The 26,457-nt window shown below is 40.3% G+C and overlaps 1 protein-coding gene and 1 long non-coding RNA gene across 2 annotated transcripts; one reads left to right on the top strand and one right to left on the bottom strand.

Annotated features, from left to right (window-relative positions):
- Positions 1–1,149: 1,149 nt before the first annotated feature.
- LOC116500927 lies at positions 1,150–6,189 on the bottom strand. The gene is made up of 3 exons (XR_004254358.1): positions 6,065–6,189; positions 1,963–2,019; positions 1,150–1,212 (listed from the first exon to the last, which is right to left on the bottom strand). It is a non-coding gene; the product is annotated as an uncharacterized LOC116500927 (long non-coding RNA).
- On the top strand, positions 5,611–26,432 carry MIER3 (MIER family member 3). Its single transcript, XM_032206282.1, has 13 exons — positions 5,611–5,628; positions 6,088–6,112; positions 8,371–8,516; positions 10,419–10,553; positions 12,241–12,361; positions 14,440–14,525; positions 14,750–14,822; positions 18,427–18,578; positions 19,119–19,200; positions 20,830–20,921; positions 22,025–22,152; positions 22,332–22,477; positions 22,563–26,432. Exons 1-13 carry the CDS (start codon positions 5,620–5,622, stop codon positions 23,018–23,020), a joined length of 1,653 nt encoding a protein of 550 aa, XP_032062173.1. The 5' UTR covers positions 5,611–5,619; the 3' UTR covers positions 23,021–26,432.
- Positions 26,433–26,457: the final 25 nt, after the last annotated feature.

Below are 26,457 nucleotides of genomic sequence, written 5' to 3'. Positions count from 1 at the left end.
GGTGACATGGGGCCAATGCCCTTAATAAATAATTCAGCCTTATGTTTCCAGTCCAGATCCACCTGAGCCACTTCAGTCTTAGCAGCCTGATCCATCTGCTGGTTGTTTTGATGTTCTTCAGTGGATGGACTCTTGCATGCATGAGCATCTACATTTCACACTTTTACAAGCAGGTTGTCTATCTGAGCTGCAATATCTTGCCACAGTGCATCAGCCCAGATGAGTTTGCCTCTGTGTTGCCAGCTGCTCTACTTCCATTGCTTTATCCAACCCCACAGGGCATTTACCAGCATGGCTAATTCCCTCAGGTACTGGATAGCTCTCTCCCTTGTGGTCCTCTTGCCTGGGTGACATATAAAATCTTCCTTGAAGGCATATCCTTCCTTCACACCTGATAGGAGTCTCCTCCAGAGACTGAGGGCTTGTGCCTGTTTTCCAATCACTTTGTCAATGCCCCCTTCATAAAGAAGGATCCCAGCTGCTTGGCTTCCCTGTCCTCTCATTCCATGCCACTGGCCCTGCATCAGAGCAGCCAGGTGGCAATGTGCTCACCTGTATGACAGCTGAAAACTTTTCCTATATCTCACAGCTCTCTCAGGGACAGGGATTGGGTTGTGACTGCCACATTTATGAGATATGCCTCTTCCTTCATCTGTTCTTGTGATGGCCATGCTTCAGACTAGCCTGCCTTGTCCTCTTCTTCCTCCTTCCTCTTCATGGTAGGAGTTTCTTCGCTTACTAAATGACCTTTCACACCCATTGTTTCATCTTGTATGTAGCGGTGACTGATTCCATCGTGGGTTGATTCTCTGGCCCAGCTGCAGGGCCTGTCTCAGGGGCTGGAGTAGTCGCTTTACTTGTCAGAGGGCTTGGAGAAGCTACAGGGCCTGTCTCAGGGGTTGTAGTAGCCACATTGTTTGTCACAGGGGTTGGAGTGGCTGCAGGGCCTGTCTCAGGGGTTGTAGTAATGTTGATTGTGACTTGGTAGGCATGGGCCAGGCCCCAGCACATTGCAGTCATCTGTGTCTGTTTGGAATTGCCAGGGTGATGGCATGCCTTTTTCATTTTACCAGTTTTTCAGGATTCTGCATTCGTTCAGGGGTGAAGTTCCAAAATACCAGAGGTGTCCACTGTCCTAGGTGCCTGCCCATATCTACCCTCCCACACTCAATGGGTAGTGTTCTTGAATAGTTGTTTAACATTAAAGAAAGCCTGAAACACATTCAGGAGACATAACATTAGGAACACGCTGGTTTGAACATCTGAAGAATATTCAAAATTCTCAAGGGTCATTGTGGCTAGCTTGGAGGAGAAGGGGAAGAGGAAATGAGAAAGGGAAGGTGAAGGAGCAGGGGGAAAGCCACCCCCCTTGCCCGGTGCCCAGCCAGACCCTGATTAGCACCCCCAACTCCACCCTGACCAAATCCCCCAGTTTATTGTTCAGCACAACACCACATGGTGTGGGACACCCCTTCAGCCAGCCTGGGCCAGCTGTCCTGGCTGTGTCCCCCCACAGATGCTGGTGCACCCCCAGCCTCCTCACCAGCAGGGAAGCACAAGGAGCTGAAACATCCTTGGCTTTCTGTAAGCACTGCTCTGCAATGACCAAAACATCAGCACGTTATCAGAGTTATTCTCATCCTAAATCCAAAACACTGTCACATACCAGCTATTAGGGGGAAAATTAAGTCTATCCTAGCCAAAACCAGGACACCATGGTATCTGAACACTGAGCAATGTGTCTAGCAGTCATAAGTGATGTCAGTGATGCCTATATGGGGTTCCTTCCTTCTTTCTTTCTCTAAGCTGAAAAATGTAGAGTTGCAGAAGATGGTGACTTGTATTTTCACAACATCCTCTCTGCTATTTTTCCAGTAAATTAAACAACACTGGCACATAATCATCCATATCATCAACCTATTAGTGTAATCCCCGCATACTTTGTGCACTGCTGACACCAACCTGCATCTTCAGGAACTTTCAGGAGTAGCGTCCAATGGTCCATCTGCAACAAGTGGTCTGTGAAGGAAATGGAGGTTTTGCTAGCAGAGATGTGTGCAGTTCTGGTGGTTTTAAAGTTTAGGAAGCAGTCCTTAGCATATTTAACTTTCTAGCAGAGATAAAGCTTAAGAGTCTAAGATCAGCTACCTTTCCTGAACAAGTAGGCTTCATCTTTGTTGTTGTTGTTGTTATGAGGAGTCCTGTTTTGCCTACAGAAAATGGCTACTTGAGGCCATTAATCTAGGACTTTCAGCAATGGATTTGCTGGAGGAATGTGTACAGACGTGAAAAAGTATCACAACATTCACAGCACCCAAAAACAGTTCAAGATTTCAACCGTGGTTATGGCATTCTCTAAACACCATACATCTGACAAATGTATCCATGCTAGTGGATATATACACTCTTATACCTAAGAGTGCAGAGAGGAGAAAAGTTTCTGCAAAATAACAGGCATTTGTGGCATACTTAGTTTTTTCATTCTGTAAGAGTAAAGGATAAAAGATGCTGCAGATCCCAAGTGTTTTTCTTCTAGAGCTTATGTACTTTTTATCTTACCACTCCTCATCTATAACTGTTTGGTTTAATTGATTTTTTTTTTTATTTTTATTTATTTTTTTTTTGCTACTTCTTTATTTTTAAAGAATAGATTCCTTTGTGTTAATTCATGTCAGTTCTTTCAGTTTTTCTTAGGCATATTTCTTCTCCCATCCTCTTAATTCTACCTGAAGAGAAAAGATGCCTCACAATACAGAACTCCATGCATTCTTGTGTGCCCAACAGCTATGGAAAACTGCATTGATGTAACTATTTGACTCACTGTACATATGCATATTTTGTTCAGTGATCTTTAATTTGGAGTCCCTGTAAAATGCAAGGAACAATCTCACACTGCCCTACTGCTCCAGGAAGCCAGGTGACTCCTTCTTGTTCATCCCTTTTTCTGGACAAAAATGCTAACTGAGAAAGCGGTGGTACAATTGCATCCTTTTTCATTTCCACCTTCCTCAAACAAGCTCACACCAGAAATTTCACTCTCCTCACTCTTAACCTTGATTTGCTCCCAGTGAAAACCACTGAGAGACAAAACATGCTGTAACAACATAGAACATAATTACACTATAGGTGATGGTAGCAAAATTCAGCCCCCGCTTGGATACGGAATCATTTGTCCCTTTTCAAATGTTCAGAATTCAGATATTCATCAGATTTTAATTTTTTTTAGATGCTGGAATCTGCAAATATTTGTGAGTTTCTCCCTCTTTCTCTCTCTCTCTTTCTGTCTCTCTCTTTCTCTCTCTCTCTTTCTCTCTATCTTTTTTCTTTTTTTTCTTTTCTTTTTTTTTTTTTTTTTTTTTTTTTTAGTAGATGTAATTTCTGATTGCAAAACTTGATACAATCTCAGGAAAAGACCAGAATATACAAAGTTATTTTTTCTCTTAGATGCACTTTAGAAGAATGTAAGCATTGCATTTTTTTCCTGTTTTGTAGACTCCTATCCACTACAGTTCTGTGCATTTTCCAGAATCCTTTCTGCCTTCTATGACAGCTCTGGAAAACACCTAATAACTTGCTGTGGTAGAGCTATGAGTTCATAATAGTTTATCAAATTGTTCCAAATTATAATTTAAAAAATCTTCACTTTGATCTACATCTAATAAAATATTTTAACTGGCAAATTAGCAGAAGATTTGGTACAGGACTTTGCTTTTGACTGTGGTAACATTTTTAGGAAATTGTTGTCAATTTCTGTGTTTCTGCAAAGTGTTGGGATTTTTATTTTGTTAACATCATACCAGCAGGTACATCAAAGGTAGGTATTTCTACATCTTAAGATGCTGTGTAGTTTGGAGGTACAATAATAGTTTATATATTGGAATTAGAGTGAAATCAGCAGTGCAGAAAGCATTTGACAATTTACTCTGTTTATCAGAGCAACAGGTGCAGTGGAATAAAATAAACAGTACAGAGCTTGACTGCGTAAGTACCTAATCTAGCTGGGGATCACTACACCATCTGCAAACAGAACTCAGGCATATTTTACTGGGTTTACATGGCAAAGTTTTGGTAGCAGGGGGGCTGCAGGGGTGGCCTCTATGAGCAAAGCCCAGCAGCTGCCCCATGTCAGAGCAGAGCCAGCTCCAGACAGCTGCAAAAGGGACCCACTGATGGCCAGAGACCAGCCAGGGAGCAGCATTAGTTGGGCCTCTGGGAGGGAAGATTGAAGAAAGGGGGAAAAAAAAACCAACTGCTGCGCAACAGCAGCTGGGAGAGAGAAGAGTGATAAGCAGCCCTGCAGAGACCAAGGTCATTGCAGGAGGAGGGCAGGAGGTGCTGCAGGCAGGCAGCAGCAGTTCCCCTGCGGGCTGTGCAGGGAGAGGCCCCTGGTGGAGCAGGCTGTCCCCCTGCAGCCCATGGGTCCCACATGGAGCAGATCTCCACGCTGCAGCCCCCCCATGGGTGGAGGAGCCCCCGGTGGAGCAGGTGGATGTGGCCTGGAGGAGGCTGCGGCCCATGGAGAGCCCCCGCAGGAGCAGGCCCCGGGCCAGAGCTGCAGCCCGTGGAGAGGAGCCCACGCAGGAGCAGGGGGTCTGGGGGGAGCTGCCCCCACCCGTGGGGGACCCGTGCTGGAGCAGTTTGCTCCTGGGGGATGGATGGACCCCGTGGGACGGAGCCGTGTGGGAGCAGTGCTTGAAGAGCTGCTCAGCTGGGGAAGGACGGCATCCATGGGAGGGACCCCACGGGGAGCAGGGGCAGAGAGGGACCGGGAAGGAGCGGCGGAGACTGAGACGAAGCGTCAGGGACCGACCAGAGCCCCCTGTTCTCCTGCATGGCTCGGGGCAAGGAGGTAGGAGAGGGTGGATGAGCGTAAGGTGTTTTTGGTATGTTTCTCGTTTCTCACTATTCTATTCCAGTGGTCATAGGGAATAAATTACATTAACCTCCCTATGCTGAGTCTGTTTTGCCCACGACAATAACTGTTGAGTGATCTCCCTGTCTTCACCTCAGCCCTTGAGCCCTTTCCGTGGTATTTTCTCTCCCATTGTCCTTTGAGGAGGAGGGGGAGTGAGAGCGTTTGTGGGGTGAAACCACCACAAAACGGGATTATTACTTCGCGCATACAACGCACCCGCTTTTAAGCAGCAAAAACGCGCCGGGCAGTGAATCCCCCTTTCTCTGTTCAAGCCACGCCGCACAACCACGAGCAGCACGGCGCCTGGCGTTAGCTTTCCTGCCCCGGCACTGCGGGCAGCTGCAGAAGCGCTGCCGGCGACAGCACCGGGGACCGGGACCAAACTCGGGGCTAGGGCGCAGGTGAGCGACAAGCACCGCTCCGCGGCGGGCTGCCCTGGGGACGAGGGGGGCTCCAACTCTGGGGACGGGGCTGCGGGGAGCGCCCCTCCCTCAGTGCCGGCTGCTCGGCGGCGGCCCCGCGGGCTGTGTGCAGGCGGCGGAGGCGGGGTCCCGGTGCCGGCTCCTCCGCCCCATCCCGGTGCCGCCGTCCCCTCGGCGCCCTCCCCGGCCGGCTCCGGCTGGGGCTCGGCGGCTGCCATTGGCTCAGCGGCGCCATCCGGGCACTCGGCGCAGCGCCGCCGCTCGGCCCCGATCGTCCCCAATATGGCGGAGGTGAGCGGGGAAAGCGGGCCGGGGCGCCGGGGTTCGCCCGCCTCCCCGCCGCCCCCCGCCGCCGCCGCGCCCCCCGCGCCCGCCCGGCCGGCGCCGTGAGGAGCGCTGCGGGGCGGCCCGGCGGGGCGGCGGGGCCGGAGGGGCGGCGGGGAGGCCGGGCGAGCCGCCGGGGCAGCGGGAGCCTGCGCGAGTAGGCCGCGCGGCGGGGGCCGGTGCGCAGCCCGCGGGACGGGGCCCGGTGTGGCGGCAGGGCCGGGGGCGGCGGGAGGCGGCGGCCGGTGCCGGGGGGCTCCCGGGGGGCTCCCGGCTCCCCTGTCACGGCCCGCGCAGGCCGGGGTGGGAGGGAGGGAGCGGGAGCGGCGGGCCCGGTGCGGGGCCTGCGGCGGGGCGGGTGGGTGGAGGGGAGGTGGGGGAGGCCACCTGCGGCGGGACTCACCGCGCTGTCTGCTCTCCCCTCAGGCATCGTTTGGGAGTTCGAGCCCAGGTTCGTCCTCGCCAGCTTCTGCTGCCCAGCAGCCTGCCTGCCCGCCGTGCTCTCCCTCCGGGTCCTCCCCGCGGCTCTCCTCTCTTGCCTCGTAGCTTTCCTAGCGCAGCGCCTTCACGTAACTCATAGTCGCCTGCGTGAATTTCCAAAGGAAGGGATGCGCGCTTGAGGGCTCGTCCCCGACTCCCGGCGCAGTTAGTGATCGGCTGCTGGGAGCCCCTGACCAACACAAAGTTTTACGGTGCTTTTAAGTCAGCATCTCAGGAAAGTCATGTAGTCAGGGTAGAGAGAGAGAGACAGTTCCTCTTCTTGCTGATAACTACAGGCCCGTGTGAATTTCTGACTTCTTGATATTACCAGAAAGCACTTAAAAGCATAATTATATGCAGTCGTTAAGGCCTGAACCACTGTAAAGGTTCTTTGGAATACCTTCCCTTTACACCAGCAAGCGTATGTAACATCATCAGGGCTACTCGCGAATAAGTATGTTGGGGAGTGCCTTTGCTTCCGTCCTATTCTGCATTAGCTACTTTTCTTCATTTTAACTGCTCTTACTGAATTTAGCAAGCTTGTGTTACTTGAGTATGGGTTGGATATTGAGTGTTCAGAGACGCTGAGGGGGGCTTTTTTTTGCCTAAAATATACGAGTTGTGTACACCTTCCAATTCAGTTATTCAAATATAAGATTAGTTATAGCAGTGATTTGAAACAATAGTCTTGAGCATATGGGCATATATGCCTGTGTATATATGTAGACATCTGTATATATGCTAAATCAAGATGGTTCTCAGTTCTTGAAAAGCTATGGGATCGGGATGTAATAGCTAACAGTGGAAAAATTCAACACATAATGTAATTATCGTAATTGGGGTAGTAGTATCAGCTATGCTGGGAGATCCATGAGACCACAATATGAACAGCATGTGAATAAAAAGCATTTTTGGCTTGAATGATTCCTTCTGGTATGGCATTTTGAACTTGCACAGTATTGTCTTAAGCATGCTAAACGGACAAAGTTTACTTTAATTACCTGCATGTAAGGAACAAACACTTAGTGTAATTGCTGAAAATTAATTGGATGCTCTAAGACTCAGCAGTGTTAGTATATACAAGTGTCTCTTTGAAGGCTAGAAGCAGTGCAGTGAGGAATACTGCTTTATTTTATTATTTTTTTTTTGAAGAAGAGGATTGAAAATTTGTAGATATTTTCTTGATGTTCAAAAGAAGTTCTTCTGAGGACATAGTTCCTAATAAACCTTTTCTTTGCTTCTCATCAGCCAAGGATTGCATATAGCACTAGTATGTAAAAACTGGAAGGGGAAATCAGAAGCGAAAGAAATATCCCAATCTGCTTACTTTTCCCATCCTGAAAGCCATAAGCAAGTCCACATTAAAGTATAAAACAACCCTGTATTTCTGTAGTTTTCTTTGACTTTGCAGTGCAAAATTATTTACATCTGTATGACTTGTCAAATATAATGATAAGGTTTCTTAGAGTTGACAAAATGCACATAAAATAATAACAGTACTTTTGGGTGACTTACCTCCTCGAGTAATGAAAAACTCTCTGTCAGACCACCACAGAGCTGTCACAATGGCTGGGTAACTAAATGCTATCCATTAGAAGCATTTTGTAATTTCCCATATATTTTCCTCTATTTCTTGAGACTCTGCAGATTTTGTTATTTCTTTCTAGATCAAGTGCTAAGACCTCAGCTAAACTAAGCTGAAGTGAGTCTCACTGTGTATTTTGCTGTTAGTAGAAAGTTGGTTCTTAAGCTAAAGGTAGCCATTTACCAGTGAAAAGCTAGACTAGTTACCATATAAATCATTATAAACAGAATCAGAGACTATAAATCACAGCCTCTGGATTTGCAAGGTACAACTGGCTTGCCTGCAGCACCTGATTTCTTGTGATATACATGCTTTATACTTCAACGGTGTTTTCAAGGATGGTTTGAATAGTCTTTTATCCATCAGAATACTCATTTGGGATTGTACTTTCTGCAACTGTTTCAGTAGTTCAGAAAGTTCTTCCAAGTTCTGCAAGAGAGAAAAGTATACCTATTACTTAGAAGTATGAAAAGGGAAGGCCAGCTAAAACAGCTGAATTTGTCAGGTAGCTAGGTGTTTGTTCCAGTTATTCCATTTAAAGTTTTGACCCTATATGTGAAAGAATACATGCAACTTTTTTTGTGTGTGTGTGACTTCATGTGTTGATGTAGAAAAAATAACTCAGATTAGGGTTTTTTTGATAGTTGGCTCTTTATCATCTGAGGATCATGACTTTGACCCTTCTGCTGAAATGCTGGTGCATGATTATGACGATGAACGCACTCTTGAAGAAGAGGAAATGATGGAAGAAAGCAAAAATTTCAGCTCTGAAATTGAAGATTTAGAAAAGGTAAGAGTGACTAACCCTCTTCTAAATGTCCATATGTGTTGTGCCCTTTTTACTGTAAAGAATGCTCAACCTGTTCTTTAGTTTGCATTGTATAATGCAGTTTCCTAAAAAATGCTTTTGCAGCTTGTTTAAAAAGAGGAAAAGAAAATCAAGTTTAGTTAGGAGACAGCACTGTGTTCTCGCAAAAAGGCTGAATTTGGCTTTTCAAAGGAATTAGAGATAGGTTAAAGTCAGACTCTTCTTCATTTAAGAGTGCTTTCACTTTGGAGGAGAAACCACTGAAGCTGACTTTAAAAGTCCTCTTATCAAATATCACTTCTTATTACTCAGATCAGTTTTAGAAGTTGGAAATAGGTAGAAATTATACATTGTGCGTGCTTTTAAGTGACAACTAGCTGTATTTCATTCTGTTGGTCATTTCTCGCTTTTCCAATCTGGAAACAAACATTTATGTTTTAGACGTGATGGATCGCATTCATTCGCTATGTAAATGCTAGTTTTCTGTCTCGGTTTTATCAGTTTGGCAGTTGGTGGGTGTACAGAATGACCAACGTGCTCCTTGGCTTTTCGTATTGTGTATTTTACACTGTTTAATTACATGCTTTTCCTGTTTACGCCTCTTGTTCATCCATGTCAGTGCATCACCCATTTCAGATGTCTGTTGAATGCTGAACACCCACAAATTGACGCCACTTGAATTACCATTCAGTGACCCACTTACATTGCTCAACATAACTGCAGATTTTGGTTGAGTTTCAGGAAAGCGTAGTTTCTGGCATCAAATATGAAGCTGTATCTGTGTAGCCCATATAAAAAAGTTAAATGCTGAATTGACAGTGAATTCAATGAACTCCTGATTTTTTGTCCTTCTACATGTACAATTACATTTTTGCTGATTATGAACTTGTAGTTACAATAACAAAGGAGCTTGCCAAGTCTAGTGGTTAAAATGGAGTTATTACTCCACAAAATGATCTTATTGCCTCTATAATAGAAGGAAATAGAACTGAGAGCCACTCATCTTAAACACTTTATTACTTTAGGTCCCGATCCTGGAAAGACTTGGACATGTGTTTACGTTTACCCATTGTGAAAAGTCTTTGCAGGACTAACACCTTAGCTGACTAAAGAAAACAAGTAATTTAATCAGTGTATGAGTTCAACAAGAAATTTTTAAAGGTAATAAAACTTTTAAAGGTATAAATATTGGAAAATATTTCTTATTCTTTGATGGCTTGAATCAGGTAAATTAATCTCCATGGTTTGTTGTTTCATTAATTGTCTTAGGTTGCAAATACGGTATTTAGTAGAATCATTTGATCAAAAACTGTCGGAAAAAATTATAAATCCAGCCTCTCTCTCGATTATTTTTTTGCATTCTAAATCGTTAGCTGTCTTTCTCAGCTGCTCAGCAGTCACTACCAAATATGTTGTGCGGAAAATGGATATGAGGAATAAAGAGTTGCTATTTTGGTTTACTTTTGTGGGGTTTTGAATTTACACATGCAGCTGTAACTATGTAGGACTAAAATCAAGTTTTTCTGCAGTTCTCTCTTGTAGGGGGGTTGTATTCCTAGTGTATCTTCTCTTGAAGAAATACAGGCAAATCATCAGATAAGGATCAATGTTTAATAGTCAATTACTATTTAGTTTCATCTAATAAAGATTTTTCTTGAATTGTATGATTGGACTTCACTATATGACAATAGAGGTGGTGATGAATTATTTCAATCCTGTGCCTGAAAATATTTAAAATCTTGATTCAAGTTTTCTGCTTTCAATTAAGTATTTCTTTGTTTGTTCTTACTTTTGTTTTTCAAAATACGTCCTATCCTTTTAGGCCTGAACTGTTCACAAGTATTTGGCAATATGTTAAAGTGTTTGTAAATCCTCTTGTATTAGGAAGGAAACATGCCATTGGAAGATTTACTGGCATTCTATGGCTATGAACCCACAATTCCAGTTATAGCAGGTTCCAGTGCGGATAGCTCTCCAAGTGAACTTGCAGATGAACTTCCAGATATGACTCTAGATAAAGTAAGTTGGAGAGCCATCTTTACCGGTATTACAATTTAAAAGCAGAAATCCAAATGACCTCAAATTATGTTTGACTACCTCTTGATGTTACACAATGTGTATCTTTGTCAATTTCAATATGCAATTGATAATTACTGTATTATTTTGAATTTATTAATTTTCAAGGACAATGAAGATCTGGTTCTAGTTACACTTATTGCACTTACAAATGTATGGCAGCTTCAATGGCAATTTATAACAACAAATGAGAAACGAATAAGTTCAGTTATTCTAAAACACATCCAAAGAACTGTAGGATTTTGTTTGTTTTTAAAGAGAAGTGGGATTTTTCCCCAAAGTTCTATATTTTATTTTAATGTATGCAACATCCGGAAATAATAATTCTGGATTCCAGCGTATGTGTTATGTATCAAAATTTATGTGGATGACTTGAAAATGCTCTCCTGGATGTTTGGAATGTTCCTTTCAGATATGTATCATTTGGGAAGGTCTCAACTTCAGGGAGAGAGAGAGAGAGAGACTGTATTTACCTACAGTGACTATATGCGTTGCATTACTGATGTAAAAAACATGAGCTTACATGATTTGCAGGCTAACATTGAATTATGAGATTTTAAGCTCATTTTTGTTTGTAAGGAGTATTCAGACAGTAATTTGGATTATAAAATCTATAGGTAGTAAGTATATGCTTTTTAAAAATACTTTCTGAAAGTATGACGTAATGGTAAACGCCACAGAAAGTAGAGTATAATGATGGCTCTGCACATCTGATTCTCATTAGGATTCACGATTGTGTTGAGGCTACAAATATGTAGTCAGCTTGTTGTCTAATACCATTCTTTCCCTCCCTAACCTCCATTCAGAGGGGTTCAGACATGTCTGCTAGTGGAGGAAGTGAGCTTTTTCTTTCTTTTTTTCTTTCTTTCCATCTTCTTCCTTTTCTCTTGTTTAACCTATGAAAAATTCATTTTTTTGTGTGTATTTTGGTAAGATACCAGGTTGTTCCTGGCAATTTTTTTTTTCTTTCCCAGAGTTTAAAGGGTAGCAGGTTCTTAAAGTTTCAATGTGTCTGTGATGTAAAGAATGGAAGTTGCCTCAGAACTTTAGAATTTTGTCATTAGTGTTTTTCACTGGAAGCAGTTAGACAAATGTCTGAGATTGATGGTTGCAGAGTTTTTTCTTGTACCTTTACTTTATTAAAGGACAAAAGAGAAATGAACCCCTGTGTCAACTCTGAAATAAAGTTATATTTGTTCTTGGATTTAGGAAGAGCAAAGTAGCTTTTTAATGAATGGAGTACAATCTACTAAAATGATTTCTTTCTGAATATGGGAGGACACTTCTTTACTGTGAGGGTGACAGAGCACTGTAACAGGTTGCTCAGAGAGGCTGTGGAGTTCCCTCTGGAGATACGGAAAACCTGCCTGGACGTGATCCTGTGCAGTGTGTGCTAGGTGATCCTGCTTGAACAGGGGCTTGGACGAGATGATCCCCAGAGGTCCCTTCCAGCCTCAGCTGTCCTGTGATTCTGTGATACTTAGGGTAAAATAATTCATTTTAATTAAATTATCAAAATGTGATGAATCTGACTCCTTACTGGTCTATACTTAGTAGACATTTTGAGGGTTTTTTTTTAGTTGTTGTTACTGTTTTTTATTATTATTTTGTTATTATTTTAATGATACAGGAGGAAATAGCTAAAGACCTCTTGTCGGGTGATGATGAAGAAACACAGTCCTCTGCTGATGACTTGACACCATCGGTTACTTCACATGAGGCTACAGACTTCTTTCCTCGGCCATTAAGATGTAGGAAAACTAATTTTGTAACAGTATTCTAAAAAGTCCTGGCATTATATACAGCTTCCTAGCTTAAACTGTCACATTTGCAGACTGCTAACTTTACCGGGAGATAAGAAATAATGCTTTGGGGGGTGTTGGACATGAATGTTCTTTGGTCATTATTACTAATTACCTAGAAGACCTATACTTGGTGCCATGCTCAAAGAAATAAAATAAAATTGATTAATTTTGCTACAAATACAGTAACTTTTTGTAATCACTATTTAGTGTGGTGTCGAGGAACACTTTTATGGTTTTCAGTATTTTAGTGAATGACATGAATCTGTAGCATATTCTTTTAAGTTAGTGTTTTTCTACTAAAACTTTGCTGCCATTTTTAAGCTAGTGACTCCTCCATTCAGCCTGAGGATATGAACATGGCTGTGATTTCTTTGTGATTTTTTCTTTCATACATACAGCACTTTTCTATGGGACTTCATAGGGTGAGCCGAAGGATTTTATCATGGTTTCAATTTGGCAAGTGTCTTAAGCTATTTCTTGGGGGAGTTCAGCCTTCGAGAGGTGAAGGATGATAAAGGTGCTGCCTCAGTCACCTGCAGTTGTAGTTCTTCACATGTTGCTAAGGTGTAGTCTAAGAAATTCATATTGAAAGAGATACTCTAAACCTTAAATCCTTAAACCATATTCTTATATATTCTTATATCCTAAAACCCTATTCTAAAACCTTAAAAATTGCAGTGCACTTTTTAAATTAAGGAAACACCAAATTCGGTGGCACTTAAACGTTGCTCATGAACTGGTAACAAATACGACACTGAAAATGAGGCAGCTTTATGGAAAAAACCCTCATCTTACTTAGGATTAAGGAACAGTCATCTTTGCTTTCAGCTACCATGTTTTTCTGTTAGCATGTTACTCTTTCTCTATTAGAACTTCTGGTTGGTCATTTTAAATCAAATATTTACTAATTATTGACACCATTTTACTGTGTCTGTCCTGTTGGCAGTCTTATCTTTTTTTGTGTTCCCTTTTCATTTCTCTAATACTAAGGCAAAGTTAAGTTAAACATTGGATTAATTGGAAATAAATAATTGCATGTGATTATCCAGGCATAACGTTATTTCATAAATTCATGTTAGCTTCTTGTCTGCTTCTTCTAACAGCAAAAAGAGAGAGACTAGTGATTCTAATAATGACAGAAGAGGAGCCTCTGTCAATATATTTTTGGATTTTGTCTACGATGTTGAAAGTTCTAGTTAGGTGTGACGAAGTTAAAAATGCAACCCCATTTTTGAGCATACTGTAGTTTGAGAATAAAAAATAGCTTTAATCTTATTATAATGGTAGATTCCGTTCTACCAGGGATTATACATCTATAAAAATAGAATTACTTCAGAATACAGTAGCAGACTGTTCCAGATTCTAAAATATGTGTTATTCTGTGAAGTACTGTATTTGAATTACGTAGAGCGCTCTGCTGTCTGCCTTCCCAAGGAGAGAAAGAGAAAAAAAAACGTAGAAAAGAGTAATGAATGAGCTGTCTTTTGCTTATTCTGTTTTGCATATTGCTGCTGTATCTTTGCTTCATCTTGAAGCAGCCTTGTTTAAAATAATGTCTTGAATACCCATTAAAACTTCTGATTAAAGTCTTTGCTAGGTAAAAAAGACTTGCCTTCTACATTACTTTTTTTTTTTTTTTTTTTGATTAACTGGGGCTAAGTTTTAGCCCTAGATTTATTTATTTTTTTTAATTATTATTTTCTCGTACCTTTTCAGTAAGTTACAAGCTTTCATTGAAAAAAACAATGAAGAAAAATGATTGCATTTCCTTTATCTGTTAGTAAATTGGTTCAGTTGCAGTGAGGATGAATGTTTCAGTTCTGTAGCATACAATTGGCAGTGCTTTATGACTTAATGCTATAGTTTGACCCTTTGTCAGAAGGTTAGATCAACAGAATCATGATCGGTGTCTTCCTGAATAAAAGCAGGCGTTCCTCTCAAAAGCAAAAGATAACGAATGTCTTGCAGTTATGTTTAAACTGAAAATGCTTCCTAGCTAAAACAAAACTTTTTTGTGTCTGAAGCAAACACTACGTGTGATGGAGATAAAGAGTCAGATGGTGAAGATGTAGAGGCAGACAATGGTAATTCATCTGAAGATTTGAGAAAGGTAATTACTGTTTCTTAAGACAATCAAACAGAAAGCTAACATTTTTTAATAGTAGTTTCTATGTTATGATTTTTAGTACATATTTAAAATAATACCTTAGTTCTGAAATTCCTTGTGCTGAATGCCAAGTAAATGGCAGTTTTTAATGCTTCCATGTGAAAAATATTGATCATATTTTTCTCTCTTTTTTTTTTTTTTTTTTTTTTTTTTTTTAACATCTTCAGGAAATAATGGTTGGTTCACAGTATCAGGCTGAAATTCCACCTTACCTTGGCAGGTACAGTGATGAAGAAAAGGGTAAGTTCTTCTGCCTATTTTACTTTTTATCTTATGCTTCTGTGTAGCAGTTGATTAATTTTTTTATTGTAAAGTCAATGACATAGTTAAAATCTCAGAGACTTTAAAAATACTAAAAATGTGAAGTGATGCAACCATATAATTATTGCTCAGAAATGTGATTCTACGACTTCAAGAAGACATTCTCAAGAAGACATAGGAGTGTGGATTACAACATTAATTCAGAAGTAGCTAGTGATTTTAGGAGGAAGCAAACACTGGGTCAAGAAGGAAATACTTTCCTCAGAGAATCATAACTGGCCCATGAGTTTGTAACCTAGTTTACAATGAAGATCTTCAAAACTGTATTTTTCTTTAGTTGCTTTTTAAATTTTTTTTGTTGTTGTTTGGCAAGCAAAACTGTGTGGGCTGTGAAATGGATATAGAAAGCATAATAAACTGTTTTCAATTTCCATGGCATGAGAAGGAGATACAGGTCCTGATACATTTTGTCTTTTACAAAACACATTCTAAGTCTGATATTATTCCATTGTAAATTTGGATTAAAAACTGCAGTTGTGTTTGAATATAAAAAAATAATCTAAGAGTTTTATTTAGTATCTTTAAAGGTTTTCACTATGAGAAAAGTGCAACACAGATAGCAGTGGAATAAAAAAAAAAGAGAAATTTTCTCATGGATAGAACAACTGTGAAATTAAGGAACAGTTTGGGAGATACCTTAATAAATGAAAGGCATTCTGTGTTTTGTTTTGTTTTGTTTTTTCTGTAAGTTTTCAAAATTCTGTCAGGTACTTGCTTTCAAAACAACACATTTCATGGGAATATTATTCTAATGAAGCATATGAAGTCTTTTCACCATTGCCAGTGATGGTTTGTAATAGAGAAGGAGGCTGTTAACTACAGAGCTGGAAGCATTAGTGAGTGAACATCTCTTGTTCTGTAAGAAACCTAGGGCAGCTTCCTGTTTTTGAAGATTCAAGCATGATGCTTACCAGTTGCAAGAAATGGAGGAATAAAACCAAGATTTATCTGGATAGCCCTTTTACTGTTTATACTTGATTTTTTATCAGCCAAGAATTAGAGAATAACCAGAGGATGACCATGAGGGAGTTAACCTAACAACTTTCAGTGGAATGAGCTGATGCTAGAGAGCTGGTGAGAGTCATGTCTGCTGGCCTGGCCAGCAGTGTGGTAGCTCTCAGGATTGGAGAACCCATGGAGCTCCTCTTGAGAATGTCAGGCATGGACTCCAGCAAGAAATGCTGGATTGTCTTGATTAGTGAAAGGGGAAAAAAATAAAGGAGGTAGGACCTGAGGGTCAGTAGCACTCAGAGGTGTAAGGTGGAGGTACTCTGAAACACTGCATGTACTGGAATAAACAGGCTTCAGAGTTCTGGCATTACACTGCAGCAATTCCAGAATTGTCCCCCTCTACGTAAAGGTGATCCTGTGATAGCCTCTTCTGTACTAGCTGAAGAGGTGGTGATGGCAGACAGGCTTATATTTCTGCCATGTAGTCCCAGCTGCTGGAACTGTCATAGATGGCAGCTCAGTTTTTCTATAAACCTTATGCTTATAACATATCCATTTGAAATCTTTCTGTATCATGCCATAACAGCACTTTCTGAGAAGATGTAACTTTATTTCTCACCTTTACTTAGTACTGTTTCCTGCAGTTTTATGAGAGGTTAGAGAAGATTCTTTGCCTCTCTACTGTAACATCCATTATGCTTGTGTGTGAAAAATGCTGAATTTTGCATTACAAAGAGATTACATGAAACATTATATGCAACGTTAATCACATCTGTTGGTTAAATTCTAGATTAAACTATAGATCTTACAATGTGTGCACAGACTGGCAAAGGTTCAAGCCAAATTCTCTTTAGGACTGATATGTTGTCTGTCAAGCTACTTAAGAGGGTACATACATGATTTCAGTGTACTATGAAGGACTATCCACCCTTTATTGTTTGTAAAACATGCAGTGTACAAGATTACAAAACTTGGTTGTTAACGAACACAAAAAGAAATAACAACATGAAGACCTAAATTCTATTCAGATAAGTAAGTTTTGGCAAATTCTTGTTGAAAGTGATCAGTTAGCCGCCTCCTCTTCTATTTTTTTCTCTTCCCAGATGTATAATATTTAAAATATTAAAGTAATTTTCTACAATGTTACTGTAAACTGTAAGTTATTTGCTGAAAACGGTTTGCCGTGGTTTGGCACAGATGGCTAGCTAAATTCCATAACACTGCTTTCTCACTCCCCCTCGTCAAAGGATAAGGGGGAGAAAATAACATGGAAATGGCTCAAGGGTTGAGGTAAAGACAGGGAGATCACTCAGCAGTTATCATCATGGGCAAAACAGCCTCAGTAGAAGGAGATTGATGTAATTTGTTGTCTATCACTAGCAGTTTAAAACAGTGAGAAACTAAAGGCAAACCAAAAACACCTTCCCTCCATTCACCCTCTCCTACCCTCCCCTCGAGCAGTGCAGGGGAATGGGGAGTGGGGACTGTGGTCAGTTCCCATGGGGTCCCTCTCATGGATGCCATCCTTCCCCAGCTGAGCCTGCGGGGGCTGCCCACAGGCAGCAGCTCTTCAAGCACTGCTCCCACAAGGCTCCGTCCCACGGGGTCCATCCATCCCCCAGGAGCAAACTGCTCCAGCACAAGTACCCCACGGGTGGGGGCAGCTCCCCCCAGACCCCCTGCTCCTGCGTGGGCTCCTCTCCACGGGCTGCAGCTCCGGCCCGGGGCCTGCTCCTGCGGGGGCTCTCCATGGGCCGCAGCCTCCTCCAGGCCACATCCACCTGCTCCACCGGGGGCTCCTCCACCCATGGGGGGGCTGCAGCGTGGAGATCTGCTCCATGTGGGACCCATGGGCTGCAGGGGGACAGCCTGCTCCACCAGGGGCCTCTCCCTGCACAGCCCGCAGGGGAACTGCTGCTGCCTGCCTGCAGCACCTCCTGCCCTCCTCCTGCAATGACCTGGTGGCTGCAGGGCTGCTTATCACTCCTCTCTCTCTCCCAGTTGCTGTTCCCCAGCAGTATTTTTTTCCCCTTCCTTGACTCTGCTCTTCCAGTGGCCCAACCAGTGTCACTCCCTGCCTCGGCTCTGGCCAGTGATGAGTCCCTTTTGCAGCTGTCTGGAGCTGGCTCTGATCTGACATGGGGCAGCTGCTGGGCTTTGCTCACAGAGGCCACCCCTGCAGTCCCCCACTACCAAATCTTTGCCATGTAAACCTGATACACATCGGAATAAAACAGAGTGGTTTGCTAGTTTGTTCGTATGAAGATGATGTGTATACATGCATAATTTGATTGAATCATCTAGCAGTCTACAAACCATTCCTATGAAAAGACTCTGGAGAGTTCAGTCCCTTATCTCACCCTCATGGAACCTGGATCTCTTCACCACACCATACAGCAGTTTGTCTTTTAACTGAGGCATTTGTGCAAAAAGTGAGCTGCAATATATAAGTGGCGTGATGGTATTTGATTTGATTTCTTTTGCGTTCCTGTTCTCTGTCTTTGTAAAATAGCTTTTATGTTATAGTCCTTAAAATGTCACACCTGGTGTTAATGGATTTCTGTTTTAACAGCCTATGAAAACGAAGACCATTTACTTTGGAAGCCTGATGTGATCTCAGAAAATAAAGTTAAAGAATACCTTTTTGAAACCTCCTTAAGAACAGGAAATGAAAAAATGATTGGCAGAATTCCTGAAGGACTACATACACGGGACAATGAACAAGTATGTTTTATATCCTGTTCCATTTGTGACATATTGCTTTGTAATTATGGTGTTCTCTTTCTTTGCTTGTATTATAAAGACAGCAATACTCAATGTAATTGTTTCTTTTTTTTTTTTTTAGTTTAGAATATTATTAGGATCAGGATCTTATTTGTAATCTTAAGCATGTGCTTATTTAGGCAAATTACATGTATTTGAATGTTGGCAGTATTTTGATCTTCTAATTGTCACACTCAACAAATCAAGGTGTTTTTTAAATAACTGCATATTTTACATTTGCTTGTTTAAACCTTGCTTCAACTTTTTGAAAGTTTTGGTTTTGACTGATTTTTTAAAATATTTTTATCATGAATAAAGACAAATTCTTTTTTGGATATGAGGCATGCTCACTGAAAGGCTAGTTTCATAAATTTAGATTGTGTATTTACAAACTTTTAACTCTTTTTATAAAGAAGAGGGTTCTTCTTTACAAAGTTTGCAAATATACAATCTTTGCATACACTTGCAAATATACGATCTAAATCTTCTTTTATTTTGTAGGCTCTGTATGAACTTCTCAAGAGTAGCCATAACGTTAAAGAAGCAATTGAGAGATACTGTTCAAATGGAAAGGCGTCTCAGGGTAAGAAATAGTATATGATTTTTCAGAAATGCATTGGGAAAAAAATCTTAAAGTTGCCTGTCAATCTGATTCTTACTCAAGGTTTTTCTAGACATTTCCCTATCCATCATGTTTTTAGCACGGATTAAGTATAATCTGTTGGAAATTTCTGCTAGAGAAGTTTGCAAATTTATGCAAGTTTACAGGATCAGCTCTTACACCTTTTCTTCCCTTCTTTCCTCCACTGCAGCTGTAAGAATGGCACAGACTGAGGGATGGGAAAGAAGCTGTGATTTTGCTCCTGTAAGGCAGTTCTCACCCTTGTTACAGTTTGAGTTCATGGTCAACAATCATAGAACATCTTGGGTGGAATGAGACCTTAAAGATCACCCAGTTCCATCCCCCCTGCCAGGAATGCCACCAGGTTGCCCAGGTTGTCCAACCTGGTCCTGACACCTCCAGCAAAGGGGCACACACAACAATAATTTGATGGCATTTATACCGGAATGAGGAAAACATAGCTGGCTATGTAAATGAGCCCTACTCTTTTCTTCACTGCATCAGCGTTGTGTTATGTCAACCCTAATCTGAATCCACCATATTGTTCTGCAGGCCTTTGGTAGAATCTGGAAAACTTTGAGTTAAGTGGAAAATGGACTTCTGCCTTGCTTGCCCCTAGTTTTATTACTCCCTTACATGAAAATCAGATTTTATTGTGAGCCGGCAATGTATTCTTGCAGTTCTGTTCAGCTCTGGGTTCCACAGCACAAGAAGGGCATGGATGTATTAGAGAGAGTCCAGAGGAGGGCCACAAAGGTGACCAGAGGGCTGGAGCACTTCTCCTATGAAGACAGGCTGAGAGAGCTGGGGTTGTTCAGCCTGGAGAAGAGAAGGCTCTGGGGAGACATCATATCAGCCTTCCAGTACCTAAAGGGGGCTTACAGGAAAGCTGGGGAGGGACTCTTTGTCAGGGAGTGGAGTGATAGGACAAGAAGTAATGGCTTTAAACTAAAAGAGGGTAGGTTTGGGTGAGATAAAAGGAAAAAAAATATTTACTGTGAGCGTGATGAGGCCCTGGCACAGGTTGTCCAGAGAAGCTGTGGCTGCCCCATCCCTGGAGGTGCTCAAGGCCAGGCTGGATGGGGTTTTGGGCAACCTGGTCTGGTGGGAGGTGTCCCTGCCCATGGCAGGGGGATGGAACTGGGTGGTCTTTAAGGTCCATTCCAATCCAAACCTTTCTGTGATTTAGTAAAAACAGTTCTGGGGGCTTAACATACATACTGTATGTAACTTGATATTCAGTTGATATTGATCAGTGACCTATGCAAGAAGTATGTCAGAAAATTAATCGAATACCTTCATGATGTTTTAAGTCTTTTTTATGACAAATTTCATAGGAAATAATCAGTTTTTGAATATCCTTTGCCCTCAAGGATAAAAGATTTTAGAAATCAAACTCTTCCATGAGTCTTTATAAATAGGAGTGTTAGATTTGGGGTAGGATATCTGTACAGTAAAGAACTGGGTCTAAATAACCTATTGTTTTTAACAGTGTGTTTGAATATTCATGCATTAGCAACACAATTATTTTATTGTCTGTAAAAGTTTCTTGAGCACAAATAATATGCTGTTTTTGTTATTGGCTAGAAGAGATGACAGCATGGACAGAAGAAGAATGCAGAAGCTTTGAACACGCACTTCTGATTTATGGAAAAGACTTCCATCTCATACAGAAAAACAAGGTTAGTGTTTTACAATTAAATGGAAGAACTGGTAGATGATATGATGCTGGAAATCTCTAAAAGCAATACATTTGTCCAAAGTCATGCAGAAATGTGAAATAAGAACCAACGTACCGCAACCAGTTGGGCATTTTTGTGCTAAGGTTACCTCAGATGTCATTGAAAAAGCTAAATACTGTCTCTGAAATTGACTTGCGCTGACATCGCTTCTATTTATGCATTTATATTATGTTTTAGTTAAAATGCTTGTCTCTCCTAAAGTATAAAACCCGCATACTGTGGCTGTGGGAGGGGAAAACCCATCCTAACTTTCTTTTTATCACAAGAAAGGTGTAATTGTACAAACGCAGGCTTAGCTTTTTGTGTTTTCAGAAGGTACTGTACTCATCTATCAGGTTTGTGTTTTCTGGCTAATTGAAGGAATTCTAATCTTGATCTGGATTGCTTCTGATTAACTCCTTTGTGCTTGAAGAATAAGAATTGGATATTTTTTGATCAAAAATATATATATCAATATGGACGCTTCCAAACTTTGTGTACTTCCTTTATGTTTTGATACCATCTTGAGGTTTTTTTTTCTTTATGAGACTGATGTGTTTGTCAGATTTCAGGTTAATATACATCAAAATGAATCTTTGGAGTCCTTAATGTCTTCTCAACAAAACAACAATTTTGTTTTGTTTAAACATACTGTTGTGCATATCTGTTTTCAAACCTCAACAGTTCCTGATTTTCCCAAAAGAAATCAGTACCCATTGTCTTTTTTGGCCTACTACTCTTAGGTCATGATCTGATGAGTTTTTTCCTTCCAAGAGCCTGTCTCACAGTCTTACAATTTAAAAATTGTTACATGGTTTATGAACTGAAATGTTTCAGATATAGATACAGTTTCAATCTGTGAAAAAGAACATACAACAATGTAATACAGTAGAACCTGACATAACAGTTACATGAAACTTTGGATCTCTTCAGAGTCTGTAACTGAATTTGTTTATTCCAGATACTGGAGTAATAAATCTAACAATATTGCAGGGGTATGGGAACTGCAGAGATGACAAAATGTCCGTGCATTAATCTTGTCAGTCCTTCTTGCCTTTTTTTAGGTAAGAACCAGAACAGTTGCTGAGTGTGTGGCTTTCTATTACATGTGGAAGAAGTCAGAACGTTACGATTATTTTGCTCAGCAAACAAGATTTGGAAAGAAGAGATATAACCATCATCCAGGAGTTACGTAAGTATAATGCTGGAATATGTATTCTGTTGCAAATCCTAAATGTAGAAGATTTTTTTTTTCTCCCATCCTTGCAGTGTAATGCTGCTGTGCCTATGGCAACTAAAATTAAATTGTGTCATCATTCTAGGCTTTGATTTCATGTTAAATAACCCATTGTGGTTGTAATATTCTTTTAGGGACTACATGGATCGTTTGGTAGATGAAGCAGAAGCCCTTGGTGGAGCAGTGCACACTCCAGCCTTAACATCTAATAGTCGAGCAGAAACCATTCCTGATCAACAGCTAAGCATTCTGAACTCCATCACTGCCAATGAGTTGACAGGTAAATCAAGGAAAACAAAACTCCTAACTGTTGTGAATACATAAACTACTATTTCATTTACATTTGTGTTCATCTGTTTTTCCAGCATTGACAAATACCGTAGCTACAGTCTGCCATGCTTCAGATGTGAACTGCCTGGATGATGCCTTTCCTCCTATGGACAGCTTACCCCGAGCACCAGTTAATCATGTGCCTGTTGGAACAGAAGAGTTGCTTAACTTGCCAAGCAATGGTGAAAGTGATTGTTTTAATTTATTTGAGACTGGCTTTTATCATTCAGAGCTAAACCCAATGAACATGTGCAGTGAGGATACAGAAAGACCCGCAAAGAGATTGAAAATGGGAATTGCTGTCCCAGAATCCTTCATGAATGATGTCTCTGTAAATAACCTTGGTGTGGACTTTGAGAACCATACACACCATATTACCAGTGCCAAAATGGCTGTTTCAGTGGCTGACTTCAGTAGTCTATCTTCAAATGAGACAAACGGTTTTATCAACACCCACACTCTTCACCAACATACTGCTCTTCACTCAGAATGACTATGGAAAACGAAACAAACAGTGGGTACTTTATGCAGTAGTAGTAAACTTGATGGGAGCTATCAGGTTTGCTTAGTCTTTCACTGGAAGTTTGAACATTATGACATCAGTGATGTCTTTGTATGTATAGAACTATTATCTTGATTTATCAAGAGTAATTTCTTTTTTCAGTCCATAAATGTGGAAATGTCATAGGATGTCTGGCAGAGTTTGGGACTAAGAGAACTCTGTGGTGCAGCTTTAAGCTCTGCTTCAATTTTTTTTTTTTTAAAGCCTGTAGACAGAGGCCACCATTTCAAAACCAGCACAGAAGTTCTGAACTGATTGGAGTGGCTTTTTAGTCTAAGTTACTTTTGCTGTCACAAATGCAGTGGAATAACAATGTTTACAGGTACCAATCCTGATCCCTGCGCAATGTAGCATTTTCTTTCTTATAAAGGCAGGGATGGGCTTCTTTAATTTAAACTGCACAAACATACAAGGATGTTTTTTAAATGGAACCTTCTCTCATGTGATACTAAACTAGAGCACTTCAGTTTACAAAACAGCAAGTTCATCTTGGTGGAAGCTAGCACAAGGGACTTAACACGAGTAAAGTATGAAGACCTACACTTGGATGCTGTTGCAAAATTATAGGCCATGGCTACCTTACAAGAAGTAATTATACTGCCAGAGGTGTCTGTGTGCTTTAAACTGACTGGCTTAAACAGATGCATTTTTGGCTGTTGTATTCTGATGAGGTTTGTCCACAACTTGAAGAGTAACGTAATTGTGTAACTTAACTTTCCTAAGGCAGCTGTTGTTGCATAAACCTACAGTCTGCACAGTTTAGGATTTACCATTAAACAGTCTATGTTTTGGAAGACATCTTAAATTGTTTGGAGTACTGCAGTTCAAAGTGTTACAGTTTTGAGGGACTGTCTAGTTTATACAGAAGTAGTAGAACCTTGAAGTATGTATTTAAAAGCTTTTCTTTAGTGTGGATTGCATTTATTTGTTTTGTCAAAGTCATTGGCTGAAAAATGGCATTTTGCTAGCTTGGTCAAATAGGAAAGGACGAGTAAAAATGTTTCCCACAAAAGTAACTATTTTACTTCAGTGAATTTTTATTCTGAACACTGGGTCCAGTTCAGCCATCCAGAACATTTGTCTTGCAAACGCTTCTTCTAATTTTTGTGGGAGAGTCAAATCAAACATAGTACTGGTGTGTAACATGTTGTAGCATACAACTTGCAGGTTTTTTTAATAGGAATCCAAACCATATTTCAGTAAGATTACTGCTTTCCCTCCATACTTTTCTTTGCACTGTTCATATTTTAAACTTAATTGCCACTAACTTGTTTTCATTATTCAAGCGATTAGTTTTGCATTGTTGATATATGTAATAGTTGCTTCAAGGTCATTCTGAGTAATTAGAAAGTAGTGACTAATATTTGAAAGGGAAGAGGGTATTTATTATGCATACTGTGAACTGCATTGTCATCCTGACTTTCGGATGCAGAGTATGGAGTTTATGGCATTGTAATGAAGATTGCTTTGAATTGTTTACACAATAGCACACTTACCACATTAAATGCAGATCAGTTTAGCACAGTGGACAAAAGCAGAGATAATTTGTAATCAGTTCTTAATTTATACATCCAGAACGTGTAATTTTGGTAAGTACACAGTAATTAACAGGTAGCCTTGGCCCTGTGTTGTACTCTGACATTTTTTAGCCAAGTTGTCAGCTTCTTGTTGCTGTGTTTTGTGCTGAACTTTGTATCCTGTTTCTTTTGTTTATGAATCAACACATTTTATGTAATTTTGTAAAATACTGGCCATATTCCTTCATTGTTATACATTCAATTTTATCTATGGGTTTACAGTGAGTGGCTGGTGTGTATAAAAATCATTATACAAAGATGACTGAATGCTTATACCAGTTGCACTTAAATGAACATGCCCATTCTCATTAGCTGATGCAGTAATATATTCAGTTTATCTATGCATTGCTGAGATCTTAATGTAGACAGAGACTTGTCTAAGGTTTGGGTTGTCAGCAAGTTGAATGGACACTTTAGTTATTTAATAAAGACTTTTGACCAAAATTCAGAAAATGATATGAGAGAAAAATGAATTCCGGCTAGTCTAGTAGATTTTTAAATGCTGATCTTATTTAGCCTGTTGGCTAGCTAGCTGGTATCGTTTACTTTTAATTCCTTGTTAAAATGAGGCAATAATTTGCAAGATTTTGTAAATATGTAAATTCTTCATATCTTTTTAGATATCTATTTCAATATTTTCTGACTACTTCTGTGTATAGGAACATTTTTGTGCATGCTTGATGTGACATTCATAAATTTGTACCACTATGACTTTATCCATGTAAAATAGCTATTTATTGAATTCTTCTTTTAAAAGCTGGACTTACTTATTTTTCTCTCAGTTTAAACATTTAAATGGAGAACTTGTTACTGTTTATTAAAAGAATTGCGTTTTGAAAGTCAGCATGAAGATAACTGAATTGCAAGCATATGAAGAAATTACCTTGCCTTGGTTCTTAGATGGTGAAGCACAATTCTTATAACAAACTGTGATGAATTCTTTATTCTTTGCCACACTTTTTCTTCATACAAACAAACCAAAAATCCATAATGGGCAATTGCAGTGTTGGTAAATGTATCCTTTTTATGTACAGGGAATCTGAAGAGGATAGCTGATTCATTTAGAAGTGTAACTGGTGCTGTGATTATAGCAATACTTTTACTTTTGTTAGTCATACATCATCTTCTCATGCTAGATTTTTAAATGTTTAGTTTTCCTCTTGTCATGGTCAAACTGCTGAATTTACTTGAAGGATGTACAATACTGTTTGAAGAATACTAAATTGTGTACAATTAGGTCAATGAATTGTACAATTGTTTCCTGTTTTTAATTTTTAAATCTGAGGGTCAAAAATGAATGAAAAAATCAGATCCAGTAGAACATAGTGGTATTACATAACTTAACCAAAGTCTCTAGTGAGTATTTTAACTTTGAATGTAAACTAATGGATGGACTGACCAACAGGGACGTTATTTGCCCAGCATTACAAGCACATTGTCTACAGATAGGAAAACTAAATACAGTAATTTATAAAATAATGACCAGGTTACTATTTTTTCTTTTATTCCTATTTTTAATTGAAAAAAAAAAAAAAGGAAAATACTATCAACTGTAAAATAAGTACATATGGTTATAGTCGTCTTAATAAAACAGAGATTCCAGTTATTCTCAGTTCAAAGTACCCTGTGCATAACAATAAATTTAGTGACAATCGGAACATGATTTAGTATCAGATGTTCAAGAGGAAGTCGCTATTGCATTGGTTTTAATATTTGTACATAAACACTGATTTTTTTGAGCATTATTTTGTATTTGTTGTATTTTAATATCTGGTGTACAGTTCCAGAAAT

Source organism: Aythya fuligula, chromosome Z (genome assembly GCF_009819795.1).
Source record: "Aythya fuligula isolate bAytFul2 chromosome Z, bAytFul2.pri, whole genome shotgun sequence".
NCBI classification, from domain to species: Eukaryota; Metazoa; Chordata; class Aves; order Anseriformes; family Anatidae; genus Aythya; species Aythya fuligula.
The sequence above is the reverse complement of the archived record's forward strand: the minus strand, read 5'-3'. Positions and strand labels throughout refer to the sequence as shown.